Source organism: Arabidopsis lyrata (assembly GCF_000004255.2).
Source record: "Arabidopsis lyrata subsp. lyrata unplaced genomic scaffold ARALYscaffold_7, whole genome shotgun sequence".
NCBI lineage: Eukaryota > Viridiplantae > Streptophyta > Magnoliopsida > Brassicales > Brassicaceae > Arabidopsis > Arabidopsis lyrata.
The window spans coordinates 8415331-8437471 of record NW_003302549.1 but is presented as its reverse complement, the minus strand read 5'-3'; the positions used below and the strand labels follow the sequence as shown (position 1 = coordinate 8437471).

Below are 22141 nucleotides of genomic sequence, written 5' to 3'. Positions count from 1 at the left end.
AGATGTAAACAAAAATTATAATTTAATTTAAACCCTACATACTGGATAAGACTAAATCTGTGTAACTTCGGTTATAAGTATATGTTAATGTATGTGGTTGAATGCACATGGATCTTTATCATGAACGATTTATAAAGACTATATAATATAGTTAAATCGTTGACATAGAATCTCATTGAGCTTTCTCGAAAGAAAAAAAGAATTTCATTGAGCTTTTTAAGGGGAAAAAAAATCCAACTAATGAATTTAATTGACTTGATAAAGAATCTTAGTTATCATCCAAGTCTAAGTGTCTAAGACCCAAAAAATTTCAGTACTACAAAGATTACAGAAGAAGGATGCTCACATAAGATTATGATATGGTCTAACTCATCAAGAATATATACTTAGGAACATACAATCATGTTTGGCTCAATATCTACAAATATAAAGTATAAACCATGATCTTTTCGTTACTACCACATTGACAATTCTCGAAGATCCTCTTACCACCAAGAATCCCCAAGAAGGCTACACTCAGATTCCTACAATAAGCAAATAGCAAATGAATCATAAACTTTATGAACTCCAGTCTCATCCCTAATCACTTGTTCCATATCAAGCAAAAGTCGGCTTTACCCGTCGGTAGAAAGGGAAAACAGATATTCCTTGTACTTCTTAACAGAAAGATGTGTTTAGCCATCATGGTTTTTCAGAGACTTCAATTTTGGATGACAACTTGTTGATTCGAAAGGCAGCAATGCACAGAGTAATATTACCGAACACAGTTAGTGCCGCCTGAAGCGCGACCAACACCTAATAATGCAGCCCAACATTACAACATTAGGTAGGAGTGAAGAAGCAACAAACAATATCACAGTTAGCCTAATTCATTCATCAGTGTTCACCAAAGAGAAACAGACTTAAAGCTAAGTAGGAGTCAAGAGTTTTCTTGACCTCAAGAGATTCATCATTGTAAAAGAAATGCCATGTGCATGCACAAAGAGCTCCACCAAGCAAAGGTACCTGATTAAGAACAACCAAAAAAGCTCAGAAAATGAAATCATGTAATCTTGAGAATCTATGAAAACAGCTTAGAGCTCTCACCATTCCCCATGAGAGACCTTTCCAAGACTCATAACCTTTTCTTTCTCCATATTTCCATACCAACGCCATCGCCGTAATCCTTTAGTACAAAACAACACCACAATTAGGAAGACATTACATTTTTATTGTTTGTTTGCTCCAACTGCATTTGAAAATCAATGAGAGAAAAGCTTCATCTACATGTAAAGTCTCGATCTTTCACAATGTAGATGAAGCTTCTCTCATTATAATTTGATTTGAGCACATGAATCCCTTAAGAAAGATAACAAAAACTCGAGAAACGCACAACAACAAATGCTCTCTCGTGTTACTATAAATCAAATGTCAATGATATTCTAAGTGGAATTTTAAATCAATAGAGCAAAGAAAGAAGAAGAGAACCATTCGACAACGCTGGAAACATGAATAGCCCAAGTGGGTAAAGACAACGCATTAGCAGGTTCGCTTAGCTGAAGAGAATCCACCGCCGCCATGGCTGTAGAATCTGGTCCCGCCGTGATGAACGTACCCGCCATCAAACCGGTTCCGATAAGACCCGACAGCGTAATCGGGTCATGGATTAAGCTGCGGCTCCGGATCCCACTTTCGTTTAAGGTGGTGAGAGGAGAAGATGAACGGCTCTGAGACGGAATTCGCCGGAAATTTGGTTTGGCGCAGCAGAAGAGAACGGTGGCTGATGAAGCAATCGCCATGGCTGAGATTTTCTCCAATTTCTGGTTTAATTTAAACCGGGTTTACCGTCGAACCGTCTTTTATTAATGGGATTATTGTTGATTTTGTCCTTTTTTACAAAAATCTTTTGAAAATGCCATTTTTGTAAAAATCTTATGGATTTGCCATTTTCTAACACTTAAAAATATACGTATTTCGGATTTTTTTTGGTAAAAATACGTAGTTTATACAAAATACTAAACCCTAAGAACAACCACAACCGACTAAACCCAAACATAACGAATAAAACGCATGTTTCCGTAGCCTAAAAAAGGGCAAAATTCATAAACTATTCAAAAAAAGGCAAAATCCACAAATGCAATCACAAAAAATGGCAAATCCATAATTGATTCTTTATTAATTTCCCAACACACAAACAAATCAGAAATTTAAATGCCAAGACAAAATGCAGATTAAATTAAATCTCAGATACTGTATTGAACTAGATCGTGTATCCGCGGGTTGCGCATAATTTAACTTTAAACTTTTATTCTTTGAATATAAATATAATTCGACATCTATTCTCTTTTCTCCTTATATCGTTTTTACTTTTTCCTTCATATCATTCAATACTCAATTTTTTATAAGTTTCATGATTTTTTTTTATTAAAGTGAACATCAGAAACAGAAATCCCGATAGATGTTTGTCATAAAAATTTTTTTTACCATGTTTTGGTGCATCTAAAATTTCTTTATAGACAACAAATCTCATATATAAACTCATTCCTATTCATAAACATATGATTTCAACGTTAAATTTTGCACTTTATCTTTTTTTTTTTGTCATCATCTGCACTTTATCTTGATCATTTGAAAAATACAAAAATCTTTTTCTACATATATAAGTTAACGTATATTATGATTCTAGATAGTATTCTTAATGTTGATTTTTCTAAAATGTGACAGTTACGAACTCATAAAAATTATTCTAATTTTAAAATATATATATTTTTTTTAAAAAAAATCTTTCTTATTTCTAATGAAAAACTCTTCAATCTACCATTCTATTCTAATTTCTAAATAGCACTCTCAAATATTATTATTACACGGTTTTATTATTTGATACGATTATTTTATTTTTATTTGTGATGTTTAGGATATTTTTGTTTTATTTAATATCATCTTAGTTTTTTTCAATCTATGTTAATTTCCTAAACACTGATTAATATTTTCTTTTAGGTATCTATATATAATAATATTTGAGAAGTGTTTTTGCTGACGTGTCGGACTCTCGGCTCTTGTTGAGTCATTGATTTTACGTAATTACTTAATTACCCTTAATGAAATCTAATTAATTTTGGAAAAATTAAATTGAATTTCGGATATTTAAGATGATAATGTCAAATATAGTTATAAATCTTAATTAGTTATGTTATTGTTCCATAACAAATAATTTAAAAATATATAACTTCCTTTTTGTAGTTATTATCGTCAAAAAAAAAGAAAAACCCTAAAAAAATCCTACACCGCCTCTTACCTTGATATAAATACCTTGCATGTTTACACTTTCGGATCATCACTAACCTTGATTTTTTGCATTGATTTTTTTTTAGTTATACATCTTATTTTCGTTACTATAAATTCTAATGGTTTTTTTTAACGATTGTAGGTTTTGGATGAGTGAAAGCAACCATGATGCATAAAGAAGATTTAGTGATGTTTCAATTGATTAACGGGTAATCTTTTATCTTTAATGTCTCGATTTTCTTATTTTGTTATATTTTTATATGATTTACGTTACATATCGAATGTATGTCAGACTAATCAAGGTGCGGTTCAGAAATTTATGTTCCAAAACATTGTTACAAATCGATGGGGGAAAAGGTTTGATTTATATTTGTTCCTATCTATATGATATTGTGATTAATTTATGTGTTTTTATTTGTTTTACCGATGCTTTTGTGGAATTTCAAAATATTGAAAAGTTATGGCTAATCTCCACGAGCATGTAATCTCTCATATAACTTTGATCGTTTTTTTTTATGAGTCTTATTTTTTGTGTGATAATCAATGTTATTGTCAAATTATCTCCACGAGCATGTGATCTTCCATGTATTTTTAATCTACTCTTTGTTTTTCTTGTTTGATGAGTTTTAATTTTGTGTGGATATCATTGTTGTGATGTAGTCAAAATTCCAATAATGAGATACCAATATTTCGACTCTTTTAGGTATCACGTACGTTTCCCAACTTTATATTTGATACGTCTTCGCTTGTTAACAGAAAATTTGAAACATCGATCTCCATCTTCTAAAAGTGATTGAATTAAAATAGAATGACAACGTTTTAAAACCTAATTCCCAATTAATATTTGTGGTATATGTTTTTATGTTTTATTCCACTATGGTTGTGGGTTGATGATATCAATTATGAACATGTAGGTAATTTTATAATTTAGTCCTAATCAGTTGTCTGTTTTTGTGAAACTCCTAATCTATTATTTTTTTATTAATTAACCTAATAGACTATAGTCGTTGGGTATTCTTCTTCCTCTTATTCTCTTCACCGTATCTTCTCAGGGACATATTCCAAAATCTGATACACATGGTCTACAGTGTCACTCAATGTCATGTGGTGAGTTTTAGTTTTATACGTTCATGTTTAATGTTTGCTCTTCTGAGGATTTATTCTCTTCATGCAAGGTCTGTCTATTCAATTGTTCATCTTTTATTATCTGTTAAAGAGAGTTTGTTGCATTAATGTATCGTGCTCTACATTTCGAATTGTCATTTCGTTGTTACTTCCTGGTGTACAAAAAACGGCAGTGATATGGATTTGTGCTTTGCTAAATCTGTTTCTCAGTTCTCTGATGGCATTGAAGACAGAGTTGTGGTGGGGAGCCTTGATCTTAACCAATGCCGTTGGCTTCCTGATGAAATTGCTGGAACAAAACCAGAGGTATTTGTGTCGCCAACAATGCTGAACTTGAATCTGATATTGGACAAATTGAGAAGCCTAAGAGTATTTTATGTTATAGGGGATTGGTGTGGATTTTGCGAGAGCATACTTAAGCAATGTCTGTGTTGCAAAAGAGCTGCATCGTAATGGAGTTGGTTACAAACTCATTGATAAGTCCAAGAGAGTGGGGTAAGAATGTTTAATCAAACTCCTTAGACGTGTCCAGTTGGAGTTAAAAAAAGAGTTGTGAATATGGTTCAAGCATAACGGATATGTACGTGCATGTGATGGTAGCCAATGAAGCAGCACAGAGGCTATACATGAAAAGCGGGATCGAGCAAGAGACTGCTGAGCAGCGTGGCAAGCTCGATACCTCAATAGACCACAACGGCTCCTCCTCTGGCTCCGCCTATCTTCTTCTTCCCTGGAGCTGATCCTCAGCTTTCTTCTTCCAATGGACGCTTTACGATTCCTTCCTCTTCTCTCTTGTAAGTCTCTCTCTGAAACTCTCTGTTTTTTTCAATTACATTTCTCCGTTCTCATATTTTGGTTGAAGTTTTGGATTAATGAACAGCGTATATACTGTTCTGTCTCGTAATTTAAGTATTCCTCTCTTTAGATTAGGGATAACAAACTTGGCTGTTAAATTCAGGAATTACTCTTCGTTGCCAATCTCTCTCCCCAAACTAAAATATTACATATATGGAAGTAGTAACTTAAAGTTTTTGGTATCGAGGTCATTCTAAGGCACTGAGATTCGGACTTTGGTATGTATAGGATTCGTTTTCCATGCACTAAGGTTTAATTATTGTTTAATTTATTGGTTTTTAGGTTTCTTTCCCTGCTCTGATGCGTTTTCGGGTGTGCCAATGGAAGCTTGCATCACTCTTTACTCCAAGCGTAAGTATGCTCTGCATTAGCTTCTTCTGTTCCATTGGTTATTATGGGTTTTGACTTTTGAGAAATATACAACAATTTAAAACCAGGTTTTGTTGTTGATTGGTTCGGTTTGTATACTATATTTTGCTAAATACATATGACCATAAATAAGACCAAAGGAGCTGGGTTAGCTCCTTTGCCAGCTAGGTTGACTTCGTCTCCTCCCCGTCTTGCGGATTTCCGTTATTCAATAGGTATATTTGAGAAGTATACGGTACTAAAACCACAACCATTGATCTTAGCTTGATCGGTTCTTTCCTAGGATTTATACATAAAAGTAAATTGTTTTGTTTAATAATTTTCCATTGCATGAACTTTCGAGACAACAAGTGGACAGGAGTGTAATGTCATCAAAAGTCAAATCAAACACTGTGAAGAACATAATAGACAACGTTGGCTTCTTTCGCAGCTACTCAACGTTGTCTCTCCCGATGGTCCCAACACTCTCTTCTTCTTTTTTTGTCAACATTCAAACGTTGTTTAAAATAAATAAAAATGTTTAACCTTAATCATCTTCCTAGATCTTTAAATGCCTAAAACTTCAACTTAATCAGTCAGCAATCCGTCACGTTAATGATTTTGAAAGGAAGACTTTTGTTTTGTTTCGGTTAGTTTTGTTTGTTTAGTATTTTAATCACAAGATAACTCTAATTTCCCATTAGAGTTGTGTTAATTGTGTTGATTATGATTTGGCGTTCCAATTCTGATTTTATTTTTATGTTGTAAATCTTAAACTGTTACGTTATTGTTCTATCTTCCTATGTGAGAAAAAAGTAAAATGTTTTAAAATTTTGACATGGATAATAATATAATTGTAAATCTATAATAATTATATTATCATTTTATTTATATTTTTCAAAAAGAAATATATTTATCTTAATAGATTTAATATGATAATGTCAAATATAGTTATAAATCTAAAAGAGTTATGTTATTATTCCATCCTTTTATGAGAAAAAAGCAGATATTCTCTTAAACTTTTAAATTAACGTGGATAATAATAAATAAATGATAATTTTACTAATATGATAATGATTCGGTTTTAATCTTACCAAAAAACAAATAATGATTCTGTTTTAAAAATATATAAATTTTCTTTGTTTAGTTGTAGATATTGTCATATAAAAAATTCTTAGATCCTCCACTGCCTTAATTTTATGTAAATACCTTGCTTGATATTTAATTTTGATTTGATATCATAACTAATCCTTGCTTTTTTTTCGGCACTAACTATTGAATTTTTTATACTGCCATTTAATTCTTGCATAAAAAATAATAATTAATAGTAGTGTTTATTATGAATGCAGGTTTGTTTTCCATAAAAACTAGATTGGATTTATGGAAGCACGTCATTGTTTCCAGTGCGAGGAAACAAATGTCGTATCACTGCTGTTGTGGCTCTTTAGTACTTTCGTTTCTGTTTATGGCTTTGCTTCGGTTGTATGGTTAGTCATCAATCATTGATCTTCTCATTGTTTGAATATTGTTGCATAGGAAAAATCTTCCTTTTTTATGAATCTTTCAAAAGTTGGGTCCATGCTATTCTCAGTGATTGATTACGTTTATTGAATATTTGTGTGCTTCCTCTGCTGATATTCTAATTCATGCTTTATTCGTCGTCTTTGATACACTCTGATTAACCATTGTGGACCTCTAGAGTCTAATTTGCAATATTAATGCAAGTCTCTTTAACTTACGGATTATGAAGAGCATCCTAAGATCGTTTAATTTGATTCAAGCTTTATGTGGCTAATATTTGGTCTTGGATGTGAATTAGTCTATCATGTTTCTTGGAAGGTAGGAAGCAATCTTGATGTTTACCAAAATCCAATGTGCTCTTTTGTAGCTCAGTTTTGAAATATGTACTAATTATTGTAGAGGGAACCCGAAACAAAGAGACCATATGTATGATTTTATATGCGAAGAGAAGCTCCGAATTTGAAATCGTCTCCACTCCGGTGATATGTGGCCATGGTGTGAAAGAGTCTGGAGCCATGGTTATTTCAGATTCGGACATAACCGTAATTGTTAAACTAATAAAAATAAGATCAAATGTACCGGATTGATGAGAATTTTTGGTGTTCTTCGTCATGTTCTTCGTCGTATGGATCTAACAAAACAAAAAAAAAATATATACCCCAAAATTTTTTTTTGTTTGTTAATAGAGAGAACCCACCAATTTTGTAGCGTTGATTGTGACATTGAATTGTTTGTCGGATGAATATAAGTCTCTAATCCGGAGACTGAAGTTGAACCCTAACAAAAACATATATTCATAGCATAAAATTCATAAATAAAAGGTAGAGCATCACATAGCTTTTTCTTCAAAGCCAACACATCTCTCTTTGTAGCCGAATTACTCTCCAGTTTGGTATATACTCAAATTTTCCAATGACTTCCTTCTCGAACCTGGAGCGTTTTTGCTTTGCCGGATATTTTTAGGATATGGCTCTTATGTATCTCTTGTGAGTCACTTGATATGTTGTTTAGGTAAAACTTTTGGTTTGAAAGAGAATGATCTACGACAAGCATAATCGGTTATTTGTTATATATGTGGCCATGTTCATATTGCTTTCTCCACAAGCAATTTTCCAGTTTTGTAGCATTCGATATTTAAATTTAAAAGCTTCAATACGTTGTATACATGTGTATGTATGTACATATATGAATTATTCTCAGTTGCACACAGTGGTTTCTAAGGGATAGATACTTGCTCTCTGTAACCCTCTCATTTTTAGTACCTATCTTCAGTGTTTACTTTGCTAAGAGCTTCTTGATAGGCATACATCTTTGCAATCTCAGATCAATATACTACAAATACATATACGATACAGTTAAGAAAATGATATTTCTCTTACAACTTTTTATATGGGTTTTATAAACAAGAGATCAACTGAAGGGTTACGCAGCGACCAATGGCGAAGGTAGAGACAAAGATACTACAATAGGGACGATAAATATGACACGATATATACAAAGGAGATGCCTGTTTCTATACCATTGAAATTTTACGTACATAACTACTTCAAAGAGCAAGATGACTTACTTGATAGGTAAGAGATATGGTAAGAGATTATATTTTTCAATTATTTGTTTCCAACTACGAAAAACTCCAGTGACATACAATCTAAAAGCATGCATATGTCATAAAATCAAGAATACAACAAAAACCAGGAAGATGGGCCCAAATTAAAGTCCGAAACTGGACGTGGGGAACCCACGGACAGTGGCGGTCGGAGCGTTACAAATATGAAAGAAACGAGGAAGCGTGAATATGTCATAAAACCAAGAGTACTACAAAACCAAGAAGATGTGCTCAAAGAACGAAACTGGACGTGGGAACCCACAGACAGTGGCGATCGGGGCGTTGCTAATATGAAAGAAACGAGTAAGCATGAATATGTCATAAAATCAAGAGTACGACAAAACAAAGAAGATGGGCCTAAAGACCGAGACTGGACGTGGGAACCCATGGACAGTGGCGGTCGGGACGTTGCTAATATATTGTTGGTTTAAATATATAGATTTTTTATATTTAATTCTATTATATATATCAAGATATAAACACTAATAATTGTTTGTGATTCAAAAACACTATTAATTGTTGATTACTAATAATATATATCAAAAGTTATAGCGTTTTACCATAAATCTATATTAATGTCGTTATAAAAATTAGACTCTTGACAAAATTAATTCAATAAATATCCCTAACTTGATAACCCTAAATATTAATTATTAATTCTGGTCTTAATCAACATACAACCCCGCGCTGGGCGCGGGGACCTCCCCTAGTTCATTTTTAAAAAAACAAAGCACCACTTTTTAATTTAGAAAAGATTAATAATACAAAAAATTATTAATTTAACTATTTATATTATAATATAATTATAAGTAATATTATGTTCTAAATCTTTCTTATTTTTTAATCAGTACTCAAATTTTAAATGTCTATTTTTTAGAAAAGAATTGCTTTCTATTTTAAGTAAAAACCTTTAAATTTTGTATTTTATAACTCTTATTTTTTTTACTCTACTAAATAATTGTAACTCTTAAAAGTAATTTTTTTACCACGAAAATTTAGGTTAAGTTTCTTTTTTCGTATCTCTAACTATTTTAAAATATTTACTCATTATATGTTATATAGATTATATATTACAAGAAGAAGTTCCAATTTTTGGCCAAAAAAAAAAAAAAAAAAAGAAGAAAAAAAAAAAATTCCAATTGTGTATAGTACATATATGCCTGTAATCAAAATGTGGAATGAAATTAAATTACATTGTTAAATGTTTTTCTCTTTTTCGTTAGACCAGATCATAACAAGAGTGAACCCCATCAATGACATTACCACCGTCTGGAAAACAAAACAAAATCCCTATAAGGCTATAATCATCAAAAAAGGATTATGCAATGTCAAAACGATATCGTTGTGAGACTCACAGAGACAGCAGGAGGAATCCCCACAAGAGGATCTTGAAAGAACTTAGTCGCAAGCGCTAGAGCCAAAAGGCTACTCTGCATTCCTGAGATATTCACAAACACATTGCTTATGCTAAAAGCTTTTAAAAAAATCAATATCTTTAAAACCAAAGTGTCAGTGAGTTACCAGTTTCATAGGACAATGTTCTTTGCATGGCTTTAGCGTCTGGAGCATTTCTAAAGACGGAGCCGGTAAGGAAGTATCCAGCGAGGAAAGCTGAGAGATGAAACATTGTTACTAGTAACAATATGGTGGCTCCAAATGGAGACATGACCGAGTTTATGTTCAATGCGAGTGGTGCTCCAACGCAGCAAGCTGTGTCAAGAACCGATAGAATTGGTAGAAATGGTCGGATTGCATTAGATACTTTTGGGAACAACCTGTAAAAGAAGACATCACATATGATAAAAGATGTTTAAGCTTTGAGAAACAACTTGTGCCTATATAGTTTCTTTATAGTTGTAGGCTTGTAGCTATATCTCTCACTTGTTTAGTAGCAATCCTGCAGCGATTGGTGCGATTACAACCTGAAGAATGCTGGATATCATTCCTTTCACATCAACGGGTAATTTCTTCCCGATGAGCAAGAGTGATAGCATCGGTGTGACAAGAACTGCAGTAGCGGTTGATAGAGATGTCATGACGATGCTTAGAGGTGCCAATGCTGGATCAGTTAAGAAAGTTGCGTAGTTTGATAACTGAGCTCCACTAACACATGAAACCAACATGATTCCAGCGCCTGAGAGATTGATTTGTCAATATGCGATCAGTTAAGAGTCTTGAATGATGCAAGAGAGATAGAGAGCTTTACCAATTGGAGTTGGGAGTTGGAATACAGACACCGCAGCTAGGCCAAAGATGAAACCTAGGATTGGCTTTACGAGATATTGTCCAACATAACCAAGGAGAATAGCTTTTGGTCTTTTGAAAGCTTCAAGAAAGTCTTTCTCGTTTGAATTGATGCCAACAGCAAACATCAAGAACCCTAAAGCGGGCACAAAGTACCTAAAAGAACAGGAGAGTAAAGAAGAGCTTTTTAGAAAACCTCATGTCTACAATCCAAAGTCTTAGATCAATTTGACCTAGTTACCTCGACGTAAACCAAGTGAAAGAAGGAGGATAGAGAAGAGCTAAAATTGTACTCGCCAACACTACATGAGGAAGAATTGAGTTAGCTTTCTTCATTGTATCCACTATAGAAGCCTTGTCAATAACCTGCAAGTCAATACTATATTCATGTTGGTTCTCGGAAGTAACAACTGAGATCATCAGCAAACGAAGAACAAAGTAGCAAAACTGTGATGCAAGGATGATATTTTAGCTAATCAGATTCAAAATTTGGATAACTACAAGTCTTCATTAGTGCAAAATCACATTTTGACTTCAAAGATGACACATTTGAGAAGAGTAATTAACAAATTCAAACCCAATACATAAAGAAAAGGAAAGATCCCATATTGCACACCTTAACTGAATTAGCTTCAGGATCTAAACCCATCTCCGAGAAATGATCCGATGCATATCTACGCCACAAATTCCTCGATCCGATCCCTGTAGATTGCAGAACACCATGAGTGAAAAAGAGAGAAGAAAGTGTAAATTTTGCAGGTACCCAACAAGCAAAAACGCCTGAGATCGATAAATAAGATGAACAAACCTTGAGAGATTGGGTCAATTCGAAGTGGAGAACTCAGAGAAGAGTTCGAGAAGATGTTGGGCGGGAAAACTTGACTGCGATAAACAGCTCGTGGTAGAAGACGAAGTGTTGACTTTAGGTGCAGGGTTTCTATTGGAGTTGTGATCACGCTCATCTTTTTCTTCTTTTGACTTGTTGATCTTCAGATTTTTCAGAAGAATTTAGTAGCGAAACTCCGAGAGTGCTGGGAGATGAAAGAACAGAGATTCAGAGAATCTGGGACCCGAGAATCGGTCGCATCATCAACCTTAACAAAACCCGACCCGACCCGTTTAGAGTTTAAGTTTCACGGACTGGGCCCAGTGGGCTTTAAAACATGGAAGTATATTTGTTTTTTTGTAAAAATAGAAATCAAATGCATACTATATTAGTATATGCTAAGATATCGTTGATTTCAAATTATGAAAAGGTTAATAAAGTTTTTTCTGCTGTATATAAATATTTTTTTTCTTAAATTTTTAAACTAATAATATTTGGAATATATGTGTAGTGAGAAAGACGCAATTAGTTAATTACTTTAGTTAGGGTAATAAAATCGGTACAAGCAAAGACACAAATCGAGGAGAAAACTTCCTCACTGAAATTCCTCACAAATTTGCTCTCTTTGTTTCCCACACACCAATTTGTTTTTTTGTTTGGTTCGATTGCATTCATCTTTTTCGAATTTCCGATCACTGGATTTTCCCGTTTAATCGGAAAAATCCAGTGTATTAGGTTTTGCTCAGTGTTTTCTCTTTCTGTTTCTGAATTGCATTCGATGACTCTTCCGGAGGATGAAAAACCGGTTCTTGAGCTCCGGGTGAGAGTCGAAGACGACGACAACGATGAGAAAAAGGGTCCTTATGTGAAATTAAGTGAGGGTTTAAAGAAAAAACAAGAAGAAGAAGAAGAAGAAAAGATTGATTCGTCGCGGTTTTGGTTTTGGGTCAAGCTTTCTCTTTTATTCGCCTTTCTTGCTACATTGGCTGTTGTGGGTTACATATGGATCGGTCCATTGATCATGGATAAGGTTTGATATTAACTTCAGTCAGATTCGATTTTAGCTTTATTCGTTGTTGCATTGGTGTTTCTTGTGTTATCAGAGGTTTAGATTGTAGATTTCATTGGATAAATTTCATTACTTTAGTCCATTTTTGCAATGAAGCATTGCAATCTCATTGTATATAGTCTGCATGCTTATAGTCTGACTAGATTTGAGGATTTTTTTTTTTGTGGTTTTAACAATCTCCATCATGTTGATGCTTCATGTATCTATTAGTATTCATATATGATCAAAGAGTTCTTGCATTAGAGCTTGAATGTGTAATGAAGCATTCAAATCTCATTGTATATAGTCTGCATGCTTATAGTCTGATTAGATTTGAGGATTTTTTTTTTGTGGTTTTGACGATCTTGATGATGTTGATGCTTCATGTATTTGTTAGTATTCATATATGATCAAAGAGTTATTGCATTAGAGCTTGAGTGTTTTTACTGTATTTCTAACAAGGGGGATTATCTACTTGCCTGGTTCTGCAGGAGCTTATCCCGCTTATACAATGGGAGATAAGAACTTTTACACATCCTGTGTGCGGTCTTCTTGTCTTTGCGTCCGTGGCAATATTTCCGACTATTCTTCTTCCATCTACACCATCAATGTGGATTGCTGGGATGACTTTTGGTTATGGCTATGGGTTTCTACTCATTATCTCAGCTGCAGCTGTTGGTGTATCGCTACCTTACTTTATTGGACAACTTTTCTGCCACAAAATTCAAGTATGTATCATCCCTCAAAAACTGCTTTCAATTAAGGTAACCAAGTTTAAGTTTTTTAGAAAGTTATAAGGTAGGTTTAGAAAATAAGAAGCGGCTCTCTAAATACATGACTTTAAAGGCTTGGTTACCTCGGTTCAATGCTAATAACTGTCAGGTTGAAACCAGGATTAACATTGTTTTCGTTTTCTCAAAATGATGTCTTTGATCAATGTAGTTGCATTTGTGACGTAGCTGGATTAGCATTGTTTTCGTTTCTTCAAAGGCTCAAATGATGATGTTGATCAATGTAGCTGCTTAAACTGTCATATTACTGAAATCTGTTTCTGTCTTTTCTTGTGATTGTATAGGGATGGCTAGAAAGATATCCTGACCAAGCAGCCGTATTAAGAGCTGCTGGTGAAGGGAATTGGCTTCACCAATTTCGATTAGTAACCTTAATCCGGATTTCTCCATTCCCTTACATTCTTTATAACTACTGTTCTGTAGCAACTCGTGTTAAGTATGGTCCTTACATCACAGGCTCTCTCTTAGGCATGGTTCCTGAGGTATTTGTCGCAATCTACACGTAAGTCAGGTTTCTATCTCTTCTCTTCAATTCCAGTACATTTTGTTAGGTCCACTACTGTTTACATCAATGATCATTGCACCTAATCAGCATAAAACATCCAAAAAGAATCCTTGGCAAATCCTCACATTCCACTATTCCACTATTGTAGAACAGATTTTTAGCTTGTGTCTAGCATTTAGCTTCTAGAAGCCCTTTTCACTGATGAGTCAAATGTCTCGTTTCTGTGTTGCAGAGGGATTCTTGTAAGGACTTTAGCAGAAGCATCTTCTGCAGAAAAACAGGGTCTCTCGGTAACACAAGTTATCCTCAACATTCTCGGCTTTTTAGCAACAGTGGCTACAACGATTCTCATCACAAAGTATGCGAAAAGACAGCTGGAGACTATGAAGAAAGAAGAGGAAGTATTGTTGCAGTAAAACTGTAAAACCACGTGACAAACTCTGAGCTGCTTTTGTCTCTCTGCTCTTTTGTCTGAAACATCTCTTGTCTTCTTACACAGTACAGGTCTGTTCCAATCCAAGATGTGAAAGAGCTTTGTTTTTTTTGTCCTTGGTTCTTTTAATTTCTTTTATTAACAACCTGAAATGTGAAGGTAAAAAAAAAGGGTTAACAAGTATGAACAGAGGAAAAAACCTAACAATTTTTAATGTTCTTTTTTTTTTTTGTAATTATTGCAGTGAATTTTTATGTATGACATGAATGAGAAGAATATTTGTATAATTTATCTTTCTTTTTTTACTCTGTTGTGATAGTGCTAATGTTACTTTTTCGTGTCTGTCCAATCAAAACAATGTTATTTAAAGCTTGTCAGAGTAACGTATAATATTTTGAATGTAACTTATATTCTTTTGAACATATTAAATGATGGATAGAAGAAAGAAGAAAACAAATCTATGATTATGGAAAGAATTGTCATGTGGATCTTGTGAGCCCAATAAAATGAAAAACATACACCAAATAATACAATGGTAAGAAGATATTGCATATGTATGTGTAAGATTGCTTTTTCTATTTTTAGTTAAAATTTCTTTTACTACCTCTAAAATGGTTCAACCAACACCTCCCCAAATAAATGTATCTTTGTACTCCCAAAAGTAGCTTTGGTACAAAACCCAAAAACCCTTTGAATAAAACTTATGCCTAAAAAACATACATAAAGATTTTGAAATTTTGTCTTACCCCAAGAACCCAAAAAATTTATAATTTGTCCTTTTCTTTAACACAAATTTGGGTCTTTGTGAACCCACATTGAACGTATTAAATGTCAAGTTTTGCTTAAAAAAATGATGGATAAATTATTAAATTCACAGTCAACGTCATGCTGGTGTGTCCACTTCTCATTTTCATATGAACTGATTTCAAAATGTTTAAATATTACTTATGTTACCATTTTGAAAATGTTACTTCAATAAGAAAAACCTTTCATTTGTGGTGGAGAAAGCCTCTATATCGTCGTCCTCCTAGGTCCTAGCCATGCAATAAAACTATTACGTTACAACTTACAAGTTAATAATCTTACTGCAATGCACATATACACACCTACAATAATATTATTCACAGATGAATTCTTATGAAATATTTCAATCCCCAGTTCTTATAAAAAAAAAAACAATTTGGTTATAATTAGAGTTATGTCCATGAATATAAAAAGAGTACTTTGCCAGGTCAAAAAAAGAGAGAGCAATACAACCGTTAGTGGCAGACTCGTAAATAAACACAAATACAAAGGGCGAATATTGATCCCGCCGGAATTTCAGTCTCGTCGAAAGATAATAAAGCTCGCAGTCCCAGACGCGCCTCGAAGCACCCACGAAGGAAAAAATAGGCACTTCCCAGTTAAATTTACTAAAACACCCTCACGCTCTCTTACTATTAAGGGTAGTATCGTCTTTTCGTACGTCTAATCAGAATTCAAAATTTCGAGTCGTTACAAAAACCGGAGCGTCCCATGCTTTTGTGCTTCGAGTACGTTTTGAATACGGTGTCGTATTGGTGTTATGGGATATTAAATAAATATTTTCCATTTTGTCGCTAAACAGAAAAATCTCTGAAACAGCGAAATTTGTGCCGTTTATTTCCTTTCCTGCCTTCTGCTCCTGCTCCTGCTTCTTCTTCATCAGACCCAATGAATCAGAGATTCTTCTGAGAAAATTAGGGTTTTGTCTAGTCAATTTCATTTGCTAAACTTCAGGTTTTTCCAGAACCGATCAGTGATTTTCTTCGCTTTAGTTGCATTTTCCCCAAGGAAAGAGAGAGAGAGAAGAAAGTGATTGTGGAGGTTTGAGAGAGATAGAGAAATGGAGATGGATGAAGATATGGAAATCGAGTCAATGGTGTTTGAGGTTAAAGAGATCGATTTGGAGTATGAATTTGATGCGGCGAGGTGGTACGATTTTACTCGAGAGGAGTTACCGGCGGAGTCTCAAGTCGCTGAGTTCTGGTTTCATTCTGCTCCGTCGTACGCGCCTTCTCGTGAGTATATTGGCCTCAAGTTTTCTGTTTTGCCTACTTTCGTTATTAGCTCAAAGAGCGTCAAGGCTTAGGCTAAATTTCTTAATTTCTACTTCTTCTTCTTCTTCTTCTTTCTTTGATTGATTTTGGCTGTCACATCTTCCTTTACAATGTGGTAAAATGCGTCTAAGTTAATTCACATTGTGATCATTTTTGTGTTCAAGTCTGTTTCTATGTTTTGGAATTTGCTTCTACTCATGGTTCTGCTTTGATTTCAATTATATTTTGGATCCTACGTTTTCCATTGTCCTTGGTGTCTCTAAATCATAGCCTTTAAGTCAGCATTGTGTGAAATTGTTAGGATCAAGGTGAAATTGTTGATAATTCTTTGTGTGTTTTCAGCTTTTGTAACAAAACTGTTACTTAGAGAGGAGGTTTTTGATGACAAGACGGAGGCATCTACGAGATCAGAGGATGAAGAAGTCGCACCAGATGTTTGTGATAAGTATAAAGGAATCTTTCAGCAACCAAATCATTTAGCTTCAGATTTGAATAAGACAGGTGAATATATGATGTCTGGATTATGTACTTTGCATCTCTTAAGTAGTTTACCAGTTTGATTATAGTTGTGGGGTTAGATAAGTCGATAACAAAGGTAGAAATGGAAGCATAATGTTTTTGATTCAAGCATAAATTATCTTTGCTTTTTCAGGAAGTAGAATGCGTTCTGGGATTTTTTCCTCTCAACAATGTAGTAATTTGAAGAAAGTTCCAAATCAGCCTATATGGAAAGGTGATAATTTTGCTATAATAGCAACATGACCATGCATGTATTATCAGTTCCATTTTTATTTTACCTTCTAATGTGGTCCATCTTACCATCTGACCTTCTTTGGTATATACTTTATTGATCAAACTTGTTGTCCCCTTCAAAATACGTATGTACCTTCTTCATCATTGCTAATGGTCTCTTTCTCTACTTCTATCAGGGCCGACGGTGAGCAATCACAAACACACGGATAAACCAAAATTCCGAGCTAAGTCCAGTATCAGACCAACTCCAAGGAGCTCAACGTTAATGAGACCTACTGCTAGCCAGTTAGCAAAACAAAATAATGCCAGGTGACTGTCAGAGCATGTAAATCTTGGTACTTTTCTTCTTGTCAACTTAATTTTATTCACCTAATACGTGTCTTCTTGTGCTGGTATAGTAAATTCCATATGCAAGTGGATCAAAGTCATGATAAAGGAAGTTGTGGGACATCTGGAACCGAAGTTCAAGCGTCTAAAAGACAGAAGCTTGATGGAGGTCTTCTTCGTAAGGTAGAGTGGTTTAGCTGTTGTTGGTTTACTTTTTGTTGTTTTTACGAATAAGGGGATTGTCATGGTAGTCCCTCCGAGTTGAATAATGTATACTAACTTTAACTATGTTCTAGGTATATCTGAACTTAGGTGCTGAAACTAGTGGTAATAAAAGTCATTTGTTTTGTGTTCCAGGTTGCTGATACAAAGCAGGAAATGAGTTTTGTCCACAAGATACCCAAGAAGGTTTGCTTTCTGTTGCTTTACTCTTGAGCTTGCACATAGAGCCTTAAACTTTCCGTTGAAAGGTAGCTCTTACTGAGATGCAAATCATTCAATTAAATTATTTGCTTAATGGTTTTGCAGGATACAACTCTTGATAGAAACTTACAACATGTCAGGACAAAGATTACTATCCCACAAGAGCCTGATTTTGCTACGTCACAGAGGGCTCACAGGATACGGTTAGAAACTTTATGTTTGCTGAAAGTGAATTGTTACAGGAAAGGTCACATCTCACCGGATATTTTGCTAATGATTATTTCAGGCACAAGAATGACGCGAAGTTAGAACAGGACTCAACAACTGTATATAGATTCAAAGCACGCCCATTTAACCGAAAGGTTTGTAACTTGCTACTAAGAAATGTGTTATGGAAATGATTGCATTATCGTTGCCAAACTCAAGCTAATGTTTGTGATCTGTAGATATTTGAGGCTCCCTCATTGCCCATCCGGAAAAAGAGCACTCCGAAACTACCAGAATTTCAAGTAAGCATTATAAATGGATTTGTCTCAGCAGCTGCTATAGTATTTCCACACCATAGTCAAGTTTAAGGCTTTAGCTTAAATATATTGCCATTTCTTTTCAGGAATTTCATTTGAAGACTTCAGAAAGGGCTATGCAACATTCATCAGCAGTAACAACAAGTTCTCATGCATATAAGGTAGAAACGATATTTCTTTATAGTAGTTTATCCTGTGTCCTGTGATCTTACCAAGGTCTTTCATCTGAATAACTTGATCCTTCTCAAAGAGCAGCCTCTAAAGTGATAGAATTTCTTTGTGACAGGGGTTAGACAAATCTATTCTAACTGATATGCTTGACGGTGATAACAAGGAAAGTAAGAGGTATGACTTAAAAAATCACTAATCAAAGAAAAATTTATGAAGGATTGCTTGATTTTCTGACTTCAACTTGTCTTTGACGTGAATATAATGTTAAAAGTTGATTTTTTTCTTGCAGACCAAGCGTTATGGATATATCAAAACATGATGTCTCAGAAGGAAGTCACGTTTTTAAAGCTCGTCCTCTGAACAAGAAGGTACTATCCATTCTTGAGTCTCATTCGCTTATATTATAATTTTCACTCCTACTATAGGTTTTCACTCCTTCTAAACAGATACTTTCAAGCAGAGGAGACATGGGCATTTTCAAAAATAGCAAGCGAGAAACAACAGTACCTTTGGTATGGTATTCTTACCAATTATTCTTTGCTCTTGATCTTCTGGTATGTTTATGAATGAAGTTTCCTAATGTGTACACATAAACTGTTTTCGGATATGTAACACAGGAGTTTAGTTTTCATTCGGAAAAGAGAGTTCAACCAGATTTACCGACAGACCTTTTCAGCAAGGTACAGCTCATGGTTTGACATATGATCTTTCTAAAACGCACTCTAGTTATTTAAATAGTCTCCTAGTTTTTGAGCTGGTTTGTTTAACTTACAGCTCTCCATCAAATCCGAGCTCCAGCCAAACGATGGATCTCGCACAAGATTATTTCAACCAAAGGTGCAGCTTGTAAAACTCCATGTCACTTGATTTGTTTTCTTCCATTCCCAAGTCTAATCATTGAGTTGCAATCTTTTCTTGGCATTAGGTGTCAAAGGAAAATAGAATGAACTCTTTCCAAGCAAGGAATGAGGTAAGCTCTTAACTTGAAAAGGAGTTTGCAACCATTTACAACAGAGGTTTCGTAAATTCTTAAGTCGATACTCCGATCCATTACAGGTACCAAGATTGGCAGCGGTAAAACCAGTCTCTTCAGCTGGACAACAGATACAATTTGGTAATAGTGGAATAACTCCTGAAACAAACCAGCAATGGACAGCTAGGAGGTAAGCTAATAATAATAAAGTCAAGTCTGCAGCCGCTAACTTCTGCAATATGCATCTGATCAAATCTGGAACAACATATGTACTTATATCTTTTGATATCAATGTTGTTTTTAATTTTGCTGGAGCTATACTTAGATCTTTTGTTGTCAATTTTCTTTTTAATTTTGCAGGGGCTTAGGCATTCGCTGATGGTACAGAACGCATTTGTAGAATCTGGAATCATCGCCTTATGTACATTCAGAATTGGTTCTTCTTCAACCTAAAGCTAACATTTTGAAATCCAAAGAAGTAGACCAATTCGTCTTGAGGACAAAGGAAGAAAGGAGAAAGCAAAGCAAACCGCATTCTTCAGTTTCTCATAATATGAGCCACATAATGCATCTCCTCTCTTTGCTTTCTTCGGCATCTGTTTTCTTACATTAGTATCATAAAAAGGAAAAACAGAAAATGTAAATCAGAAATACTTTCAAGTTCTTAATACATAATGTGGTTCATAGATCTACTACATATATCACTCTTGGTTACTCGTTTGTCTCTTTCTGTTATCTCGGTTACAAATCTTTATGATTCATATCACAATGACACCATCCGTATGAATAAGAGAACCACATCGAACACAGTACATAAAATACAGGAAACTCGAAATATAGAGGCTTATATATAAGACTAAACACACAAACTTAATTCTTTTTCTCAGATACCAATTCCTCTTGTTCCTTCCCAAACAACTTATGCTCAATATGTTGAGCAAATGTCCTTGGAGGAAACTTAGCCGGAGACTCATCACTCACCGTCTCCGGTAACGGCTTAAGAACAATCTTATCCTTTGGTGGCTCACAAAACACAGCCCAAGAAATCCTAACCTTCTCCTTATTCACCAACCCGCGATGAAGTATACTCTTATACTTCCCATTACTAAGAATCTCTAAAGTATCTCCAATGTGCATCACAATCGAATCAGGAACACATTTTGCAGTGACCCATTTTCCCTCGTAGAATAGCTGCAAACCGGGAACCATGTTGTGTAGAATGAAGGTTAAAGCGCTTACATCGGTGTGAGCTTCCACGCCGAGTGCTAGCTCAGGCTGAGGACATTTTGGATAGTAATTTATCTTCATTTGTAGAAGAAGCTCTTCTAAACCACCAACTTCTTTCTCTAGACGGTCAGGCTCTAAGCCTAGACCGATAGAGAGAGCCTTGAAGACTTTTGTTGCTAACAAACGAAGACACTTCGCGTACTCACTCGTTGCTTCTCTACAATCATCCCAAAACGTTAACAAATGATCCTAAAACCAAAACAAGATTTGTTTTCTTAAGTAAAATAATTCAAAGCTTACATGTAATCACTTGGTGTCTTAGGCCAAAGTGATAGATCTCTCTTGTCTTCAGGATACACAAGATGAAAGAAGTAATCTTCCCATTCCAATTGTCCGCAAGCGTTGTTAGCCAACTTACTTCCATACCCTTGAATTTTTCCTGTGGCTTGATCATTCGCATACTTCTCCTTCTCTTCGACGGACAAACCGAAAAACTCTTCCCCGGCTTTCTTAACCCGCTCCATTAGATCAACAGATATTCCATGGTTGATCAAATGCATCACTCCCCAATCCAAAGCTGCCTTTTTCAGTTCCTCTATGCAAGTCTCACGGATCTTTTCATCGTCGGACTCGATGTTTTGTAGATCGATTGTAGGAACTTGAGGACCGTCTTCTTTCTTCTCTTCTAGGAAAACGTCGTTGATGCTCTCTAGCTCTTCTTTGGGACGAATGTACTCTTTTGGAATCGATATGATTCCGCTCTTTGCTAAACTCTCAACTCTTTCAACCGCAACCATCTTCTTTGTCTTCTTCTTTTAAAGCTTAAAACAGAGGAAAAACAGAGTAAGTGAAATCTGTTTTGCTCTGTTTTTGCTCTTATTACACTTTGTTTTTGTAATTGGTTGCAAGTAAATGAAAAGTGCAAAGGCTCTTCTTATATATAGCAAAGATTGTATTATAAATTTAGTTAGAAGAAAAAGAAGAGTTAGTTACCGAACTAAGAGAAATGTAGAGCTACCGGTGGTTAGTGATATTGTGTGTGAGGTAGGTACGTGACTCACTTCACGGTCAACGGGAGAGGATGGTTGTGTTGACTGAT

General features: G+C 34.8%; 6 protein-coding genes across 8 annotated transcripts; 3 read left to right on the top strand and 3 right to left on the bottom strand.

Annotated features, from left to right (window-relative positions):
- Positions 1-241: 241 nt before the first annotated feature.
- LOC9305876 (ycf49-like protein) lies at positions 242-1827 on the bottom strand. 2 transcript variants are annotated; one of them, XR_002330427.1, is made up of 5 exons: positions 1468-1827; positions 1087-1165; positions 937-1005; positions 619-795; positions 242-524 (listed from the first exon to the last, which is right to left on the bottom strand). XR_002330427.1 is itself a non-coding variant. In XM_002867701.2 (4 exons), the coding sequence occupies exons 1-4, from the start codon at positions 1776-1778 to the stop codon at positions 682-684; spliced, it is 573 nt and encodes a 190-aa protein (XP_002867747.1). In that variant the 5' UTR covers positions 1779-1827; the 3' UTR covers positions 242-681. The 2 variants fall into 2 exon arrangements, 1 of the variants encoding a protein (XP_002867747.1); XM_002867701.2 differs by having other exon boundaries at positions 242-795.
- A 1493-nt stretch (positions 1828-3320) lies between these two features.
- Positions 3321-5171, top strand: LOC9305875. Its single transcript, XM_021018174.1, has 6 exons — positions 3321-3473; positions 3557-3621; positions 4317-4371; positions 4600-4695; positions 4775-4884; positions 4990-5171. The coding sequence occupies exons 2-6, from the start codon at positions 3584-3586 to the stop codon at positions 4994-4996; spliced, it is 306 nt and encodes a 101-aa protein (XP_020873833.1). The 5' UTR covers positions 3321-3473; positions 3557-3583; the 3' UTR covers positions 4997-5171.
- Positions 5172-9771: 4600 nt separating this feature from the next.
- Positions 9772-12088, bottom strand: LOC9305874 (probable sodium/metabolite cotransporter BASS6, chloroplastic). The gene is made up of 8 exons (XM_002867700.2): positions 11772-12088; positions 11580-11665; positions 11205-11329; positions 10926-11119; positions 10601-10853; positions 10241-10494; positions 10075-10157; positions 9772-9988 (listed from the first exon to the last, which is right to left on the bottom strand). The coding sequence occupies exons 1-8, from the start codon at positions 11923-11925 to the stop codon at positions 9917-9919; spliced, it is 1221 nt and encodes a 406-aa protein (XP_002867746.1). The 5' UTR covers positions 11926-12088; the 3' UTR covers positions 9772-9916.
- Positions 12089-12311: 223 nt separating this feature from the next.
- On the top strand, positions 12312-14871 carry LOC9305873 (Golgi apparatus membrane protein TVP38). Of its 2 annotated transcripts, none has more exons than XM_021017975.1 (4): positions 12312-12819; positions 13329-13601; positions 13913-14130; positions 14366-14871. In XM_021017975.1, exons 1-4 carry the CDS (start codon positions 12568-12570, stop codon positions 14547-14549), a joined length of 927 nt encoding a protein of 308 aa, XP_020873634.1. In that variant the 5' UTR covers positions 12312-12567; the 3' UTR covers positions 14550-14871. The 2 variants fall into 2 exon arrangements, with proteins under 2 accessions (XP_020873634.1, XP_020873635.1); XM_021017976.1 differs by having other exon boundaries at positions 12315-12819; positions 13329-13565.
- A 1214-nt stretch (positions 14872-16085) lies between these two features.
- LOC9303818 (protein TPX2) lies at positions 16086-20516 on the top strand. The gene is made up of 18 exons (XM_021017769.1): positions 16086-16605; positions 16987-17145; positions 17297-17377; positions 17574-17706; positions 17796-17907; positions 18082-18132; positions 18253-18350; positions 18434-18509; positions 18594-18656; positions 18758-18832; positions 18958-19016; positions 19132-19210; positions 19289-19354; positions 19460-19522; positions 19617-19679; positions 19768-19812; positions 19899-20005; positions 20176-20516. The coding sequence occupies exons 1-18, from the start codon at positions 16431-16433 to the stop codon at positions 20192-20194; spliced, it is 1524 nt and encodes a 507-aa protein (XP_020873428.1). The 5' UTR covers positions 16086-16430; the 3' UTR covers positions 20195-20516.
- On the bottom strand, positions 20493-21921 carry LOC9305872 (leucoanthocyanidin dioxygenase). Its single transcript, XM_021017925.1, has 2 exons — positions 21343-21921; positions 20493-21259 (listed from the first exon to the last, which is right to left on the bottom strand). The coding sequence occupies exons 1-2, from the start codon at positions 21837-21839 to the stop codon at positions 20686-20688; spliced, it is 1071 nt and encodes a 356-aa protein (XP_020873584.1). The 5' UTR covers positions 21840-21921; the 3' UTR covers positions 20493-20685.
- Positions 21922-22141: the final 220 nt, after the last annotated feature.